Source organism: Lissotriton vulgaris, chromosome 8, assembly GCF_964263255.1.
Source record: "Lissotriton vulgaris chromosome 8, aLisVul1.2, whole genome shotgun sequence".
NCBI classification, from domain to species: domain Eukaryota; kingdom Metazoa; phylum Chordata; class Amphibia; order Caudata; family Salamandridae; genus Lissotriton; species Lissotriton vulgaris.
Window position 1 is genome coordinate 708,807,185 of NC_141696.1, and position 13,662 is coordinate 708,820,846.

The following is a 13,662-nucleotide window of genomic DNA, read 5'->3' on the forward strand; positions in this document are numbered from 1 at the left end:
AGGGTTTCATATTAAAGTAAACCACCAGTCAATGCTGAACATTAATTCCATACATAATGTAGAAGGACTTACCCAGCAATATGTGGGAGTCAAGCCTCACCTCACCCGGCAACGGCTCGGAGATTGAGGCCCCGCTCTGTGCACAGAACAAAGCAAATTGTTTTGAACTTATCAACCTGAGTTGACTAGGAGAACTGTAGTCAAAATTAGGTTGTACAATCTATGCATGAAACTGGTTGTATAACTATCCCCACTGAACGCTATCCCCTGGGAGACAAGGAAGGGTCTGGCTAAAAACTACTGTCTAGTAAGTGGCAAGCACAGTCAATCTGGAATGAGCACCTGTATATCACTAGTGCCTCTTCTGTGGATATGCCATCAGTTGTGTCCTCTGAGCCAAGGGCTAGATGTAGAAATATATATATATGGCTCAGGGATTGACTGTATTAGACTAGTGGGTCTGAAGTTCAACACCCCCTGTCCTGTGCCCAAATGGAAGGTAACATACAGTCAAGTGAACCTGGACACACCCTTAGATTCTGTTGATGTAAAAGAGTAAAGGAGCTCAAAGATAAAAGTAAAGCTCAAAATAGCGTCTGCTTACAGGGAACATCACCTACAGCAAAGCTAAACATGAAAAGAAGAAAAGAAGAAGGGGGGGCCACATAAGGACCACAGGGCAAAACGCTGCGCCAAATGATCCTGCTGCTCACCTCTCCGTCGGTACCCCTAGGCAGACACCAAAGCCGAAGGGGAGGCGACAAGGAGAGGTGAGGCTAATGTATTTATACCCCCCATGATTGGGTAAACGGCAACAGCTGTGTGCCAATCGCTACTCCCGATGTTGTAATCACAATCACTGCGCACATGCGTGGTAAAGAAACGTTGCCCAACGCTGTGAGCACAGTACCAGGCATGCGCGGTGAAGTCTCGCCTGCTGCTAGTTGCGAGCGCCGGTCCGGAAACAGCGCATGCGCAATGGACAAACGGGGTGATTTCGAGAAAGACTCGGAATCCCCGTGTAAATGCGCTAGCTCCGTTATGCTCATGATTAATTAAGCCAATCGCTACTCCCGATGTTGTAATCACAATCACTGCGCGCATGCGTGGTAAAGAATCGTTGCCCAACGCTGTGAGCACAGTACCAGGCATGCGCGGTGAAGTCTCGCCAGCTGCTTAGGAACCACTAGTAGTGTATGGAGTTAACAATAGGAGATAAAGTCCAGAAGGCTCACACTTGGTCAGATGGACACCCAGGGTATACTGTCATTCAAACCTGAGATGCCGATGTACACTGGCCCCCAGGATGCACTGTTCCGTTCCAGGGACTTAGACACATTGAGTACCAACATGTCATCCACGTGGCCACAATCTGTTAAGCCCATGTTCAATAGGTGCGAGCAGACGGGTTAATTTGGCTGAGCATTGCTATGCCCGCCGTTTGGTGTAGTACCCCTTGACAACCGGCTTGCCTTAGCTTAATTAAATCATGAGCATAACGGAGCTAGCGCATTTACACGGGGATTCCGACTCTTTCTCGAAATCACCCCGTTTGTCCATTGCGCATGCGCTGTTTCCGGACCGGCGCTCGCAATTAGCAGCTGGCGAGACTTCACCGCGCATGCCTGGTACTGTGCTCACAGCGTTGGGCAACGATTCTTTACCACGCATGCGCGCAGTGATTGTGATTACAACATCGGGAGTAGCGATTGGCTTAATTAATCATGAGCATAACGGAGCTAGCGCATTTACACGGGGATTCCGAGTCTTTCTCGAAATCACCCCGTTTGTCCATTGCGCATGCGCTGTTTCCGGACCGGCGCTCGCAACTAGCAGCTGGCGAGACTTCACCGCGCATGCCTGGTACTGTGCTCACAGCGTTGGGCAACGTTTCTTTACCACGCATGCGCGCAGTGATTGTGATTACAACATCGGGAGTAGCGATTGGCACACAGCTGTTGCCGTTTACCCAATCATGGGGGGTATAAATACATTAGCCTCACCTCTCCTTGTCGCCTCCCCTTCGGCTTTGGTGTCTGCCTAGGGGTACCGACGGAGAGGTGAGCAGCAGGATCATTTGGCGCAGCGTTTTGCCCTGTGGTCCTTATGTGGCCCCCCCCCTTCTTCTTTTCTTCTTTTCATGTTTAGCTTTGCTGTAGGTGATGTTCCCTGTAAGCAGACGCTATTTTGAGCTTTACTTTTATCTTTGAGCTCCTTTACTCTTTTACATCAACAGAATCTAAGGGTGTGTCCAGGTTCACTTGACTGTATGTTACCTTCCATTTGGGCACAGGACAGGGGGTGTTGAACTTCAGACCCACTAGTCTAATACAGTCAATCCCTGAGCCATATATATATTTTTCTACATCTAGCCCTTGGCTCAGAGGACACAACTGATGGCATATCCACAGAAGAGGCACTAGTGATATACAGGTGCTCATTCCAGATTGACTGTGCTTGCCACTTACTAGACAGTAGTTTTTAGCCAGACCCTTCCTTGTCTCCCAGGGGATAGCGTTCAGTGGGGATAGTTATACAACCAGTTTCATGCATAGATTGTACAACCTAATTTTGACTACAGTTCTCCTAGTCAACTCAGGTTGATAAGTTCAAAACTATTTGCTTTGTTCTGTGCACAGAGCGGGGCCTCAATCTCCGAGCCGTTGCCGGGTGAGGTGAGGCTTGACTCCCACATATTGCTGGGTAAGTCCTTCTACATTATGTATGGAATTAATGTTCAGCATTGACTGGTGGTTTACTTTAATATGAAACCCTTATAATATATGGCCGTCCTAATAGGGACTTGCCTAGCTGAGTTCATTTGTTGGTCCTGATATTGTGAATAGTCTATTTTGACTGTACAATGTACAACACTTGTTGTTTCTTTTGTGTCTTCATTTTTAGGATATCTTCCTCTATCAACTTCTGATCCGGAGGATATGGTAGGATGGTCTAGTTGACCACACCAGTAGTACGGACAGGCCTTTAACAAACATTTTGGTCTGTTCCTCCTTATGTCTCACTTTAAACTGTCTAAGTGTACCTTTGCAGTAGCAACATCTTTTTGTAGTTGGCCCTGAAGAATGCCGGTGTAGTGTCACCTTCGGCAGAAACATGTTGGCCTAATTTACAACACAGCAAAGCATCACAGTGATTTTGTCACACTGTTCTACACTTCTTTTTAATCTGGCGTCCTGGTGAATACCTTTAATAAAAACATTTTTCCTTTGCCTCGACCGCCATTTTAGATCACTTACACTTTATTCCCTGTTTTGCACTGCACTTTTTCAGCACCACTCTGTGGCACGGACACTTTCACAAGATGAACCAGTAGTGTGTGTTGTCTGGCCATGTCATCTGGGCTTTGACTCACCACTCTGGTTAGAGGTCCTACATGACGAGGCTCCGCCAGATGGGTGGGCTGATAGGATTTCTTATACATAGTTGTGTCGTGTGACCACTTGGCCTGGTTCAGTGCAATCCAAAAGGGTCACTGTATCAGGACCTCACTGACTCAGATACGTTGTTTAACAGACCTTCCGACTCTCTTTGTTTATTGTAGCTTGACTTGGGGGTTTAGAGTTTGGTAGGTCTATAAACATAGTCCCCTTGACCCTCCTTAACCTTTGTTTTCCATGAAATTATACACCACTTTATTCACAGCAGCTTTGATGTAGAGGTTCACCTTTACCTGATGAAGTAGTCTCTCCCATCTCTGTTTCCCGCCATCTCCCATCCATAAGGTTGCCCCTGGTTCGAACCCCAGGTTCCCGAAGGGGGAGGCCAACCTGAAGACTTGGTCTTGTGGCTGTAAATGAAAAAAACATATACTTAGCTTAAAGCATGACAGAACAAAACCGATACATGTTAAATGTTCAGCACTGCATATGCTATTGCATCTTGAGGAAAGAAACATTCTCTCAGTCGTGTTCTAAAACCTGTCCTGTAATCTACAACATTTCCTTATTCACTTGACCATACCTCAGTAGACAAACTGCCTGCAACTTTACAACTATTGACTTTTCTACACTAAGGGGCAGATTTACAAGCCCATTGTGCCACTTTTGCGTCAGCAATTACTTGCAGACGAGTTCTATAACACAACAGTGACACTGCTAAATCCATTAGTGAGGTAAATTATAATCAACGTCAATGATGTGCAGCAATGCGTGTAGCCCTGGCCCTGATAATTAAGTGCCAGTGCTAAGCACCAGAAAGCACCGGCACAAATTAAGCACTGGTGCACACATACAGTAATACAGTGAAAATACTACAAATGGACACCACACCAGTTTAGTAAAAATAAGTCATATTTTTGTAAACCAAACAATACCAAAAAGGCAAAAATCCACAATACAGTAATAAAAATATGGCTTTCAAATGGTAGAAACAGTTCTGTTCAAAGCAAATTGCACATGTGGTACTTTTCATACAAAGTACTTTGGATACATCAAAAACACAAGCAAAAAGGGTCGCAGAGAAGGCGATGCATTGTTTCCGTACAAGCAGGGAAGGGGATGCGTCTTTCCTTGCTCTGGGGAGGTGATGTGTCAGTTCATTACTGCTGCGCTGGGGAGGTGATGCCTCGGTTCCTTACCGGAGAGGAGGTGGTGCATCGGTTTCTTACTGCGATCCCCAATGATGCAACAGACCTTTCGTCTCGATGGGATGCGTGATGATTCAGGATGATGCGTTGGAACTTGAAGCCGCACAGCAGAGCCTGCATCCGAATTGGTGCGGTGATCTCAGACTTCAGGGATCGGTGCACTCAATGCAGCGTGCACTGATTTCTCGAGCTGCTGGGAGGCGCTGTGTCGGTTTCCTCGGCGATGCATCAGAAACAGGAGCGGATGCGTCACGCTTCTCCTCGTTACGTTACTTTTCCAGCTCCCAACAGCAAGAACAACCTCCAGAGGACCAGAACAGTAGTAGGCACCTCTTGGCAGGTCAGAACTCTCAGTAAGGGAGATCAGGTGAGCTGGGGTAACGTCTTTGTATCCATGAAACTTAAAAAACAGGAGGCGAGCTCTACTTCAAGCCCTTGAAGATCTTCCTCAAGCAGGGGAAACAGCACACAGCAAAGTCCTTGTCATTTCCTTGGCAGAAACAGCCACTGCAGGCCAACCCCAGACAGCACACAGCAACGGGGCAGTACTTCTCCTTCAGTTTCTCTAGCTCTTCTCCTTGGCAAATGTTCCTCTTGAATTCCAGAAATGATCTTTGAAGTATTTTCTATCCCTGTCTCTTCCAACAGGAGACAAGCTCTACTTCAAGCCTTTGGAGAAAACTCTAACAGAAGGATGGGGAGAGTACAGTCCAGTCCTTTGCCTGCCCAAGACAGAACCAACCAACTGCAGGCCAACCTCAACAGTACACAGCACAGGGGCAGTACTCCTCCTCCAGCTTTCCCGGTTCTCTTCCTGGCAGGCTCCTTAGTTCAGCCCAGGCTCAGAACCCTTAACTTCAGAGTTCAGGGGTCTGAACCCTACTTTTTATAGTACAAATTCCTTTGTTCTCTGTTGGCAGAGAAGTTCTTTGCCCAGCCAAAACCAGTTTTGTCCTCTCTGGTGCAGCTGCCCTGCAGGAGGTGGAGACAGCATTGTCCCTAGCGGACTAGGCCCATTCAGGAGTGAAAGAAATCTCCTTCCTCTTACTCTAAATGCAGCCCAGGTCTATTCAGACCAGCCCTGACTCCTCCAGGAAAGGCAGGACACACATCACCCCCCCACCCCCAGTGGCCGTCTGAGAGAATGCACTTCTCCAGCCACTGTCATCCAAAAGCCAGACAGTCAATCCACAAACCAGCAGGGGCACACAGATGAGTAGCGTTTAGTAAAGGGTTTGTAGGGTTAAGGTAGGGTAGTGTTAAGGGGTTTGTAGGTTTCAGGGAAGTGTAGCATTAAGGGGATTGTACGGGTCAGGGGTTGGAAATAGTTTGTAGGGTTCAGAGAAGGGTGATGTTAAGGGGCAGTAAATATTTTTGGGGTTTAGTGATGGTAGCGTTAAGGAGTAGCATGCAGTTTTCAGGGTTTAAGGAAGGTATAGTAAGGATTTTGTGTGGTTCATGCATGGTAGCATTATGGATCGTTAGGTTTCGGTGATGGGTAGGTTAATGGAGTCGTAAGGACTTGAAGTGTTATGGGGTAGAAAGGAGTTTTGGGTCCAGGGATGGGTAGCTGCAAGGGTTTTTTAGGGGTCAGGGATGGGTAGTGTTAACTCCCAGTAATAGCTCTTTAGGGTTCAGGGGTGGGTATCGTTAAAGGACTCACAATACTTTTAGGGTTCAGGAAAAAGGAGTGTTAAGTAGTAGCAAACGTTTTTTAAGGTGCAGGGAAGGGCAGCATTAAGGGGTAAATCTTTTTTAGGGTTTAGGGATATGTATCTGTAAGGGGTGTAAGGGTTTTTAGGTTAAAGGAATGAGTAGCATTATGGGATAGTAACAGATTTTAAGGGTTTGGGGAGTGTAGTGTCAACAAAAAAATGTTTTTTTTAGGGTTCAGGAAAGGGTAGCATTAAGCAATATCAAGATTTTTTTTGGATTCCTCGAAGGGTAGAGTTAATGTTCAGTAAGACGTTTTAAGGAATCAAGGAAGTAGTCCTTTATATGATAAGAAGGGGGTCTTAGGGGCGAGGAAAGGGGAGCATTAAGGGATAGCAAGGAGTTTGTAGGGTTCTGGTAATGGTAGTGTTATGGGGCAGTGAGGAATTTTTAATAATCAGGGTATTATCATTTTAAATCTCAATATATTAAATAAGTAACGTATTTTAATTCATTTCGTAAAAGTATTACATTTGAAGTAAATGTTATTTTATAAAATTAAATAATACATAAAAATTAATGGTAAATTAACTTTTGGAAGCCGAGTAGTTTTAAAAACGTCTCTCCAGCCCATTAATCTTAAAACCATGAATTGAAAAGAAAAAAATATTTGCTCAAGGAGCACCATGTTAAGGTGGCCCTGAAGTTGATGATGGAAAGGGAAGGTGGAGGCAATTCCTCCTTATCTGGGCTGCTGTCAGAAAAGACCAAACACCATCATGATCTAATTATATAGGAACCTTATAGCACTGCTGTGGCATGTGTTTCACCTAAACCTCAAGTTTTGTTGTGAACCAATTGCTTGAGTTGATAAAGAGCTCTGACTCACATAACCTGATAAATGGCCCTATCGAAGCATGCACTACTGTCCACCAACATGTGGGAGGAGCCTAAAACCCTCTGTGTAGTACTCTTGAAAGCTCTTTGTAGATTTCTCACATATGGTCTAGTGACAGCTGCACTGTAGAGCCAAACCCAAAAATCCCAAAATGAGGTATTCACAAAACAGGTTCAGAAGAAGTTCATTTAAGTCCACAACCACGTTTTATCCTTTAGACACAATTAGGTTGCACTTTATCATTTATTCAGTAACCCACTTGCAAATTGTTTATGCTGCGATTATCCAGAAGAAAAATCAACACTCAATCACAAAATGAAAAGAAGAGATGCTCTGGTAGTTCCATCCTTTTAAATTTCATGGAGACAGGAGATATATGACTTTTCAAATGTGATAAGCACTGTTCGTTCTAGATGAAGATAAGCCATGATAATGAAAGGTAACCTACCTATTCTCACCATATCAGTTCTCAGTGGAATGGCCAATGAATTACTTACTACTCCATGAGCAGTCCTGTTTTCAGCAGCCACTCCTAGTACCTATTCTATTTTTTTACATCTCAGTTCCATAGTTGCAGTGGCATCACAGGGAATTATGACCACTACACTTGTCCTGGTCTAAGAAGTTCCATCAAAGAGACTATAATATCAAATATAGGAAAGTTTTGAGTGTCAGTCTCTAATCAATTAACAACTTCAGAAGACATTAAACTCTCAATCAGAAAGGGAGAAATTACTATGTTACACTATTTGTGGTTAGTTTTCTTACGGCAACATTTTCTGTAGCTGGTCATTAGGAATATGTGTTACAGCTGGGTTTATGGTGTTTTTCAGGTGTCCTGCATCAGACCCCTTTGAGATGTACCAATATGTGTGTTTTGTGTGTCCTTGTATTTATGCTGTGCTATGTTGATCCATAAAGATGGGCATATGATGTGTTTGCCAGCATGAGATTGATGTATTAATTTTTAGTAAAACATGTTCTTTCTTAGCCTACAAATGGGTGTTTTTTTAGTATGTAATTTGAGTCAGTGCTCATTTTTGGGGACTGGCACTTATTTTTCCGCATCAGACATTTACTGAGAGCAACCGGAAAAAACATAGAAAGTGAAAAGACCAAGGAAGAGACAGACCAAAAACCCATCACAATGGAAGAAAGCAGGAACCTGCAAGTGTGAGATAAAGATGCATGGGGCTCCTGGTAGTGGACTGAAGAAGCATGAAATGGATTTAGGTCTACGCAGCCTTGGAATTTGGCGCACTGTCATTTAATTGCACTGACCGTGGGATTCCGAGAAGAGTTTTGGCAACCAACATTCATTATTTAACAAATAAAGCTCTGTGTGTTTTCAATTTATCATGGCCATGTGATGTGAAATACTGGACGCCAGTAATGTACATATACTGTTGGAATTTTTAGTTTTGTGTTAGGGTTCTACTTTTCATAATGTTCTGGTTGTGATGAGGATAGCTGTGTGGCCAGTTTTTACTCTTCAGATTTTACATATGATTTTATAATTCTGTGGGAGAGTATCCTTCTAGTTGTTTGTCTCCATCCTTTGCATATCTACTGTGTAGCATGTGTGTGGAATGTCATAAACTCTAACGCTGGATAAGTGTAACAGCGAACAGGCTATCATTTGAGAACTGCCACAGTAGATGTGTGGATATCTCTTTGAATTAAATTTCCTCCTGAAACATCTTCGATTATCTGCATGTCAATTAATATGCAGTAGCATCCTAAGACTCTTAACAGTGTATCCATGGCCTTCCCATTTTTGTGCATCAATTCCACATTTTTGGATCCCACCCCATGAAACCCCCCACAATCCTTCTTTGGTAGTAATAATGCACCAACCAGTGCTTAAATTGAGCCGGTTGTTGCTTGTGGGCACTCATTTTTGGGCACCAGCATTTAACTTTTCTTTATCAGACTTTGAACCAGAGAGAGAAGGAGAATAACACAAAAGGAGGAAAAGCGTACAAATAGAAAGACGGAAGAACTGTGTCAAAGGGAGAAAGAAGTGAAGAAGAAAAAGAGCCTGCGTGAATGAAATGAAGGGTCAGAGAGTCTGTGGTGGAGGAAGCAAGAGGTATGATGTATAATCAAGACTATGCCGGCTTGGTTCAGCACCCTGATCTTTGATAGCACAGGCATTGACTTCTGAAAACTTTTTTGGGCACCAGCACTTATTATTTTACAAATTGAGCACTTGTGGGCATTCAATTATAGTCACTGAAGGAGGCATGCACATGCAAGTATGCATCACAATGTACGATTGTGAAATCAGAAACCATGCTCCCAGCCTACCTAGTCGGCCTAGGATAGGGTACTATTACACACACAGCGTTTTGCTTTGTGAGTCATGCTTACTGGATTTAATGCAAGCTAATGTTAATATCAAGTTCAAACTGTACACTCTTAAAACATAATGAAATCAACAGATATTTTTAGTAAAATTCAAAAATAAATATACCTGTAATTTTGCAAAAATACCCAGAATGTGTGGGTTTCCTCAACCATGGTGATTGAGCATTTTAGCAATTTATGTAATTGGTTTATCCAGAAAATGAAATCTAATAATTCAAAACATCTATAATGTAGCAAAGCCATTCTGTTGATAACTAATCTGTATTTTGAAATGCACATTTTTTTTAGCTGATCACCTGACTCTCTGTCATTTATGCTGCTGCCCCAGCCCTAAATCTTTCTCCTACAAATCATTGATTACAGGTGTGTTAGTCTAAATAGATACTGTAGGGCTTGGCCCTTTTTGGTTAAAATTCCCTAAACGTTTTGCTTTCCCCTAGACCTTTTTACCTGACATAGTGTTGTCAACTTACATGCTTTGGTCACTTTGCCACTGCTGATCAGTGTCAAAGTGCAAGTGCTCCCTGTGTAAAGTATAGTGGTAATTGGTTTGCCTTACTAGTAAAGTCCCTAATAAAGTGCACTATGAGTGCCAAGGCTGGTAATGCAAATGCTACTAGTGGACCTGCAGCACTAATTGTGCCACCCACACAATTAGCCTTACAGAGAGAACTCAGGGCTGCCACTTCAGTGCCTGCGTGCAGTTTGGTAAACTAACCATGTTGTTCTGACAAGTGCACCCACCTGTCAGACCTTACCCTTCCCTTTCTATGCACATCAGACACCCCTATGGTATGTCCAAGGTACCCCCTGGGCAGGATGCAGTGAAAGGTAGGACACGTATTGAGGTGTGTACCATGTCCTGACAGTGAAATCATCTCTATTTAGTTTTTCACTGTTGAAAGGTCATCTTGGCCATAGAACAGAATGGGGCGGCTGTATAATATGTTTTCCAGCCTATCTTCCCAAAGGCTTAAGATGGAGAGGTGAAGTTTAGTGTGCCTGAACTCACAATGTAATAACACATTTATTTAAGGTGGTTTTTGCATTGTGTGTTTAGAAGCCACTCTTTTAGAAGTGACTGTTTTTGTGCTCTAACATTTCTGTGTGTCTCTGCCTGGTTATGGATTGAATGTCTGGATTTGAAAGTGGTAGGATCTGGCGAATGTCTTGACCCAGGGGAGGAGGTGAGACAGCAACAGGCTGACCTGCATCTGGAGTATAGGGGAAGGAGTAGCCCTTAGAGGTGAAGAGGCCTGGGTTGCTGTCGTAAAACAATGGTCCCATCTCCTGCTGAGTGACTGAGAATCCAGACCCCCACTAATCAAAGGAAGAAGGTGTCACTGGCAGAGAGGCACCCAGAACTGGTTTGAACAGGGGTCAGTGCCCACCTGAACACAAAAACTTCAAAGACATTTAGGGGTATAACTATGAGAGCTGAAGCCCCAGAACTTTGGAGAAATGGATTGATCAAGTTTGAACAAGACTGAAGCTACTTCGTGGTCAAGAGGAACCTTTGCCAAGGAAGAAACAACCGAAGAGACTGAAGGAATGGACTGACCCTTGCTGTGTGTTTTGGGGCTGGCCTGCATTTGCTGTTTTAACCAAGGAAAGACTAAAGGGACTTTGCTGTGTGCTGTGTCCCCCTGCTTGAAAGGACTTTGTTGTGCTGTGTCCTGAAGTAACTTATCCCCAAGGGCCCGAGGTGAGCTGGCTCCCTGTTGCGGAAACTCAGGGAAAAAAAAGTTTCGAGGAGAGTCTCAGCGACACTGTGTGTGTGTGCTTTGTGCTGCCTGAGACCTTCGTGAGGATTGCCTTGTTATTGTGCAGCCAGAGTTCAAGTGAGTCGCAGCGACGCTGTATGCGTGTGCTTTGTGCAGCTTGAGACCTTCGTGAGGAGTGCCCTGTGATTGTGCCCCCGAAGATCAAGTGAGTATCAGTGACACTGTGTGCGTGTGCCCTGTGGCAGCCTGAGATCTTCGTAGCAGTGGCGGCCCAGACCGGCAGCCCGGGAGGAGCTGAGCCTCTGGCCTAAGCCTGCCGTTGCCAGAGTGGAACCTCGAGCCAACCTCGTTGAGGGAGGGCTCGAGTCCCACTGCCTTGAATTTACAAAGATTGCATCGGAGGCCCAATTCCCTGGAAGAGGACAGGAGAGTGAGGTTGCACCCCCCAGGTAACGTGTGTTGACGCCTGGGGCGGGGTGCGGGCTCGGAGGGAGACGCTCTCGGCATCTCTCATTCTGACAGAACAAGCCTCTGCTTCGGCTCGTATCGCGGCCCGTACTTGCCAACGGAGTGGCAGTACCGGGGACGGAGTGCGGAGCTGCACTTTTTGTTACACCATGCCCGTGTTGGGGGCAGCTGTTGACAGAGGCTGACTGCGAGTCAGCAGGAGTAGTAGCGGAGAGACCGCCTAAGGCAACGTGATCGGTGCTGGAGTATATTACGCATTGCATTATTTCTGTATAACGAAGTACCTGATTGTCGTATTACACATTGCATTATTTCTGCATAACGAACTACCTGATTAGTGTTTTATGCATTGCATTATTCCTGCATAACAAACTACCTGATTAGTGTATAATGCATAGCATTATTTCTGCATAAAGAACTACTTGATTGTCCTATGATGCATTGCATTGTTTCTGCATACCAAACTAACTGATTAGCGTATTAGGCATTGCATTGTTCCTGCATAATGAACTACCTAATTAGTGTATTACGCATTGCATTAGTTCTGCATAATGAAGTACCTGATTGTTGCGTTATGCATTGCATTATTCTTACGTTTCAGAGTGCCTGCGTGTTGTGTTATACATTGCATTAGTTTTACATTGCAAAGTGCCTGATTCTAGCATTACAAACTGCATAACATTGTATTAGGACTACAGTGGAACGTTTACAAGTGCTCATTAATATTTCCAGAACTTACAAGGGCTGGCTGGCCTAACAACTGGCCAGGAGAAATATCACGAATGTGCATATATTGGGTTTATATTGTTTGGTCTTATCGTATATCTTTTTATATAAATGTATACTCGTTTTTATGAAACTCGTGTGGAGTCCATTTGTGGTGACATCATTGGGTTGCTGTGAGCGTGGTTACAAATACTTTACACATTTGCCTTGAAGATAAGCCTAGCTGCTCGTGCCAAGCTACCAAGGGGGTGAGGGGGGGCTACCTGAGAAGGTGTCCTTCCTTTCCCTGGCATGGAAACGAGGGTCCCTATTTGGCCTAAGGTACCTACCTCAGTCAATCAGGGATCTTGGGTCTAACAGTTACATTGAAATAAAATAAGACTACAATCATGGCTTTAAGTGAGATGAAAAAACTGGGGGGTCTCTGGAAGGGGCGTGGTCAATGTAATTAAGGGCGTGGCATAAAAAATGCAAGCTAAAAATCTGTGCTTAGCATAGTATGCCGCCCGACTTGTATTTTGCTGTTTCTGTAATTGCATCCAGATATATGATACAAGTATCATCATACCTACAACCAGTCAGGCCTATTGGCTTTGTCAATGGTAGTTAGTTGCATAAGATAAATAGGGAGCAACTATGGCTTGTATTATATCATATTGAAAAAGCTTCCACTTAAAGCCCTGGTGACACCACAACAATGTTGCTGTTCCTGAGTTTCAAAAAGAGAAGGAAAATCCAGAGAGAAAATGAGTCTCTTCAAAGGATTTCCCTTCCCCGTACAACGCTCACCTGGCATGACGTCATGCCGTAACTTCTCCACTAGTGAGAAGTGTGAGCACGCGCACATCGATGTGCCAGCTGTCACCGTAGTCCGAGAAAAAACGGACCGCCTGTGCCAGGGCACAAAAGAGAGCCCAGTAGCGACCCGTTTCGAGGCCCCCCTCAAAAACTGCTGGTGCTCAGCACCGATGAGACCCGGCCCACTTAAAGCGTGGTTGCAAATACTTTACACATTTGCCTTGAAGAGAAGCCTGGCTCCTCGTGCCAAGCTACCAAGGGGGGTGAGCAGGGGCTATCTGAGAAGGTGTCCTTCCTTTCCCTGACGTGGAAACGAGGGTCCCTATTTGGCCTAAGGTACCTACCTCAGCCAACCAGGGATCCCTGCTCTAACAGTCACATTGAAATAAAAGAAGACTACAATCAGGGCTTTAAGTGGG

At 44.6% G+C, this 13,662-nt stretch overlaps 1 protein-coding gene across 1 annotated transcript in view; it reads right to left on the bottom strand.

Annotated features, from left to right (window-relative positions):
* FRMPD4 (FERM and PDZ domain containing 4) overlaps positions 1 to 13,662 on the bottom strand; it is a 1,562,866-nt gene that overhangs the window by 1,073,180 nt on the left and 476,024 nt on the right. Inside the window, exon 2 of the mRNA XM_086934577.1 lies at positions 3,692 to 3,808. Coding sequence (XP_086790703.1) covers positions 3,692 to 3,729 — 38 coding nt within the window. The 5' untranslated portion in view covers positions 3,730 to 3,808. The remainder of the gene's footprint in view (positions 1 to 3,691; positions 3,809 to 13,662) is intronic.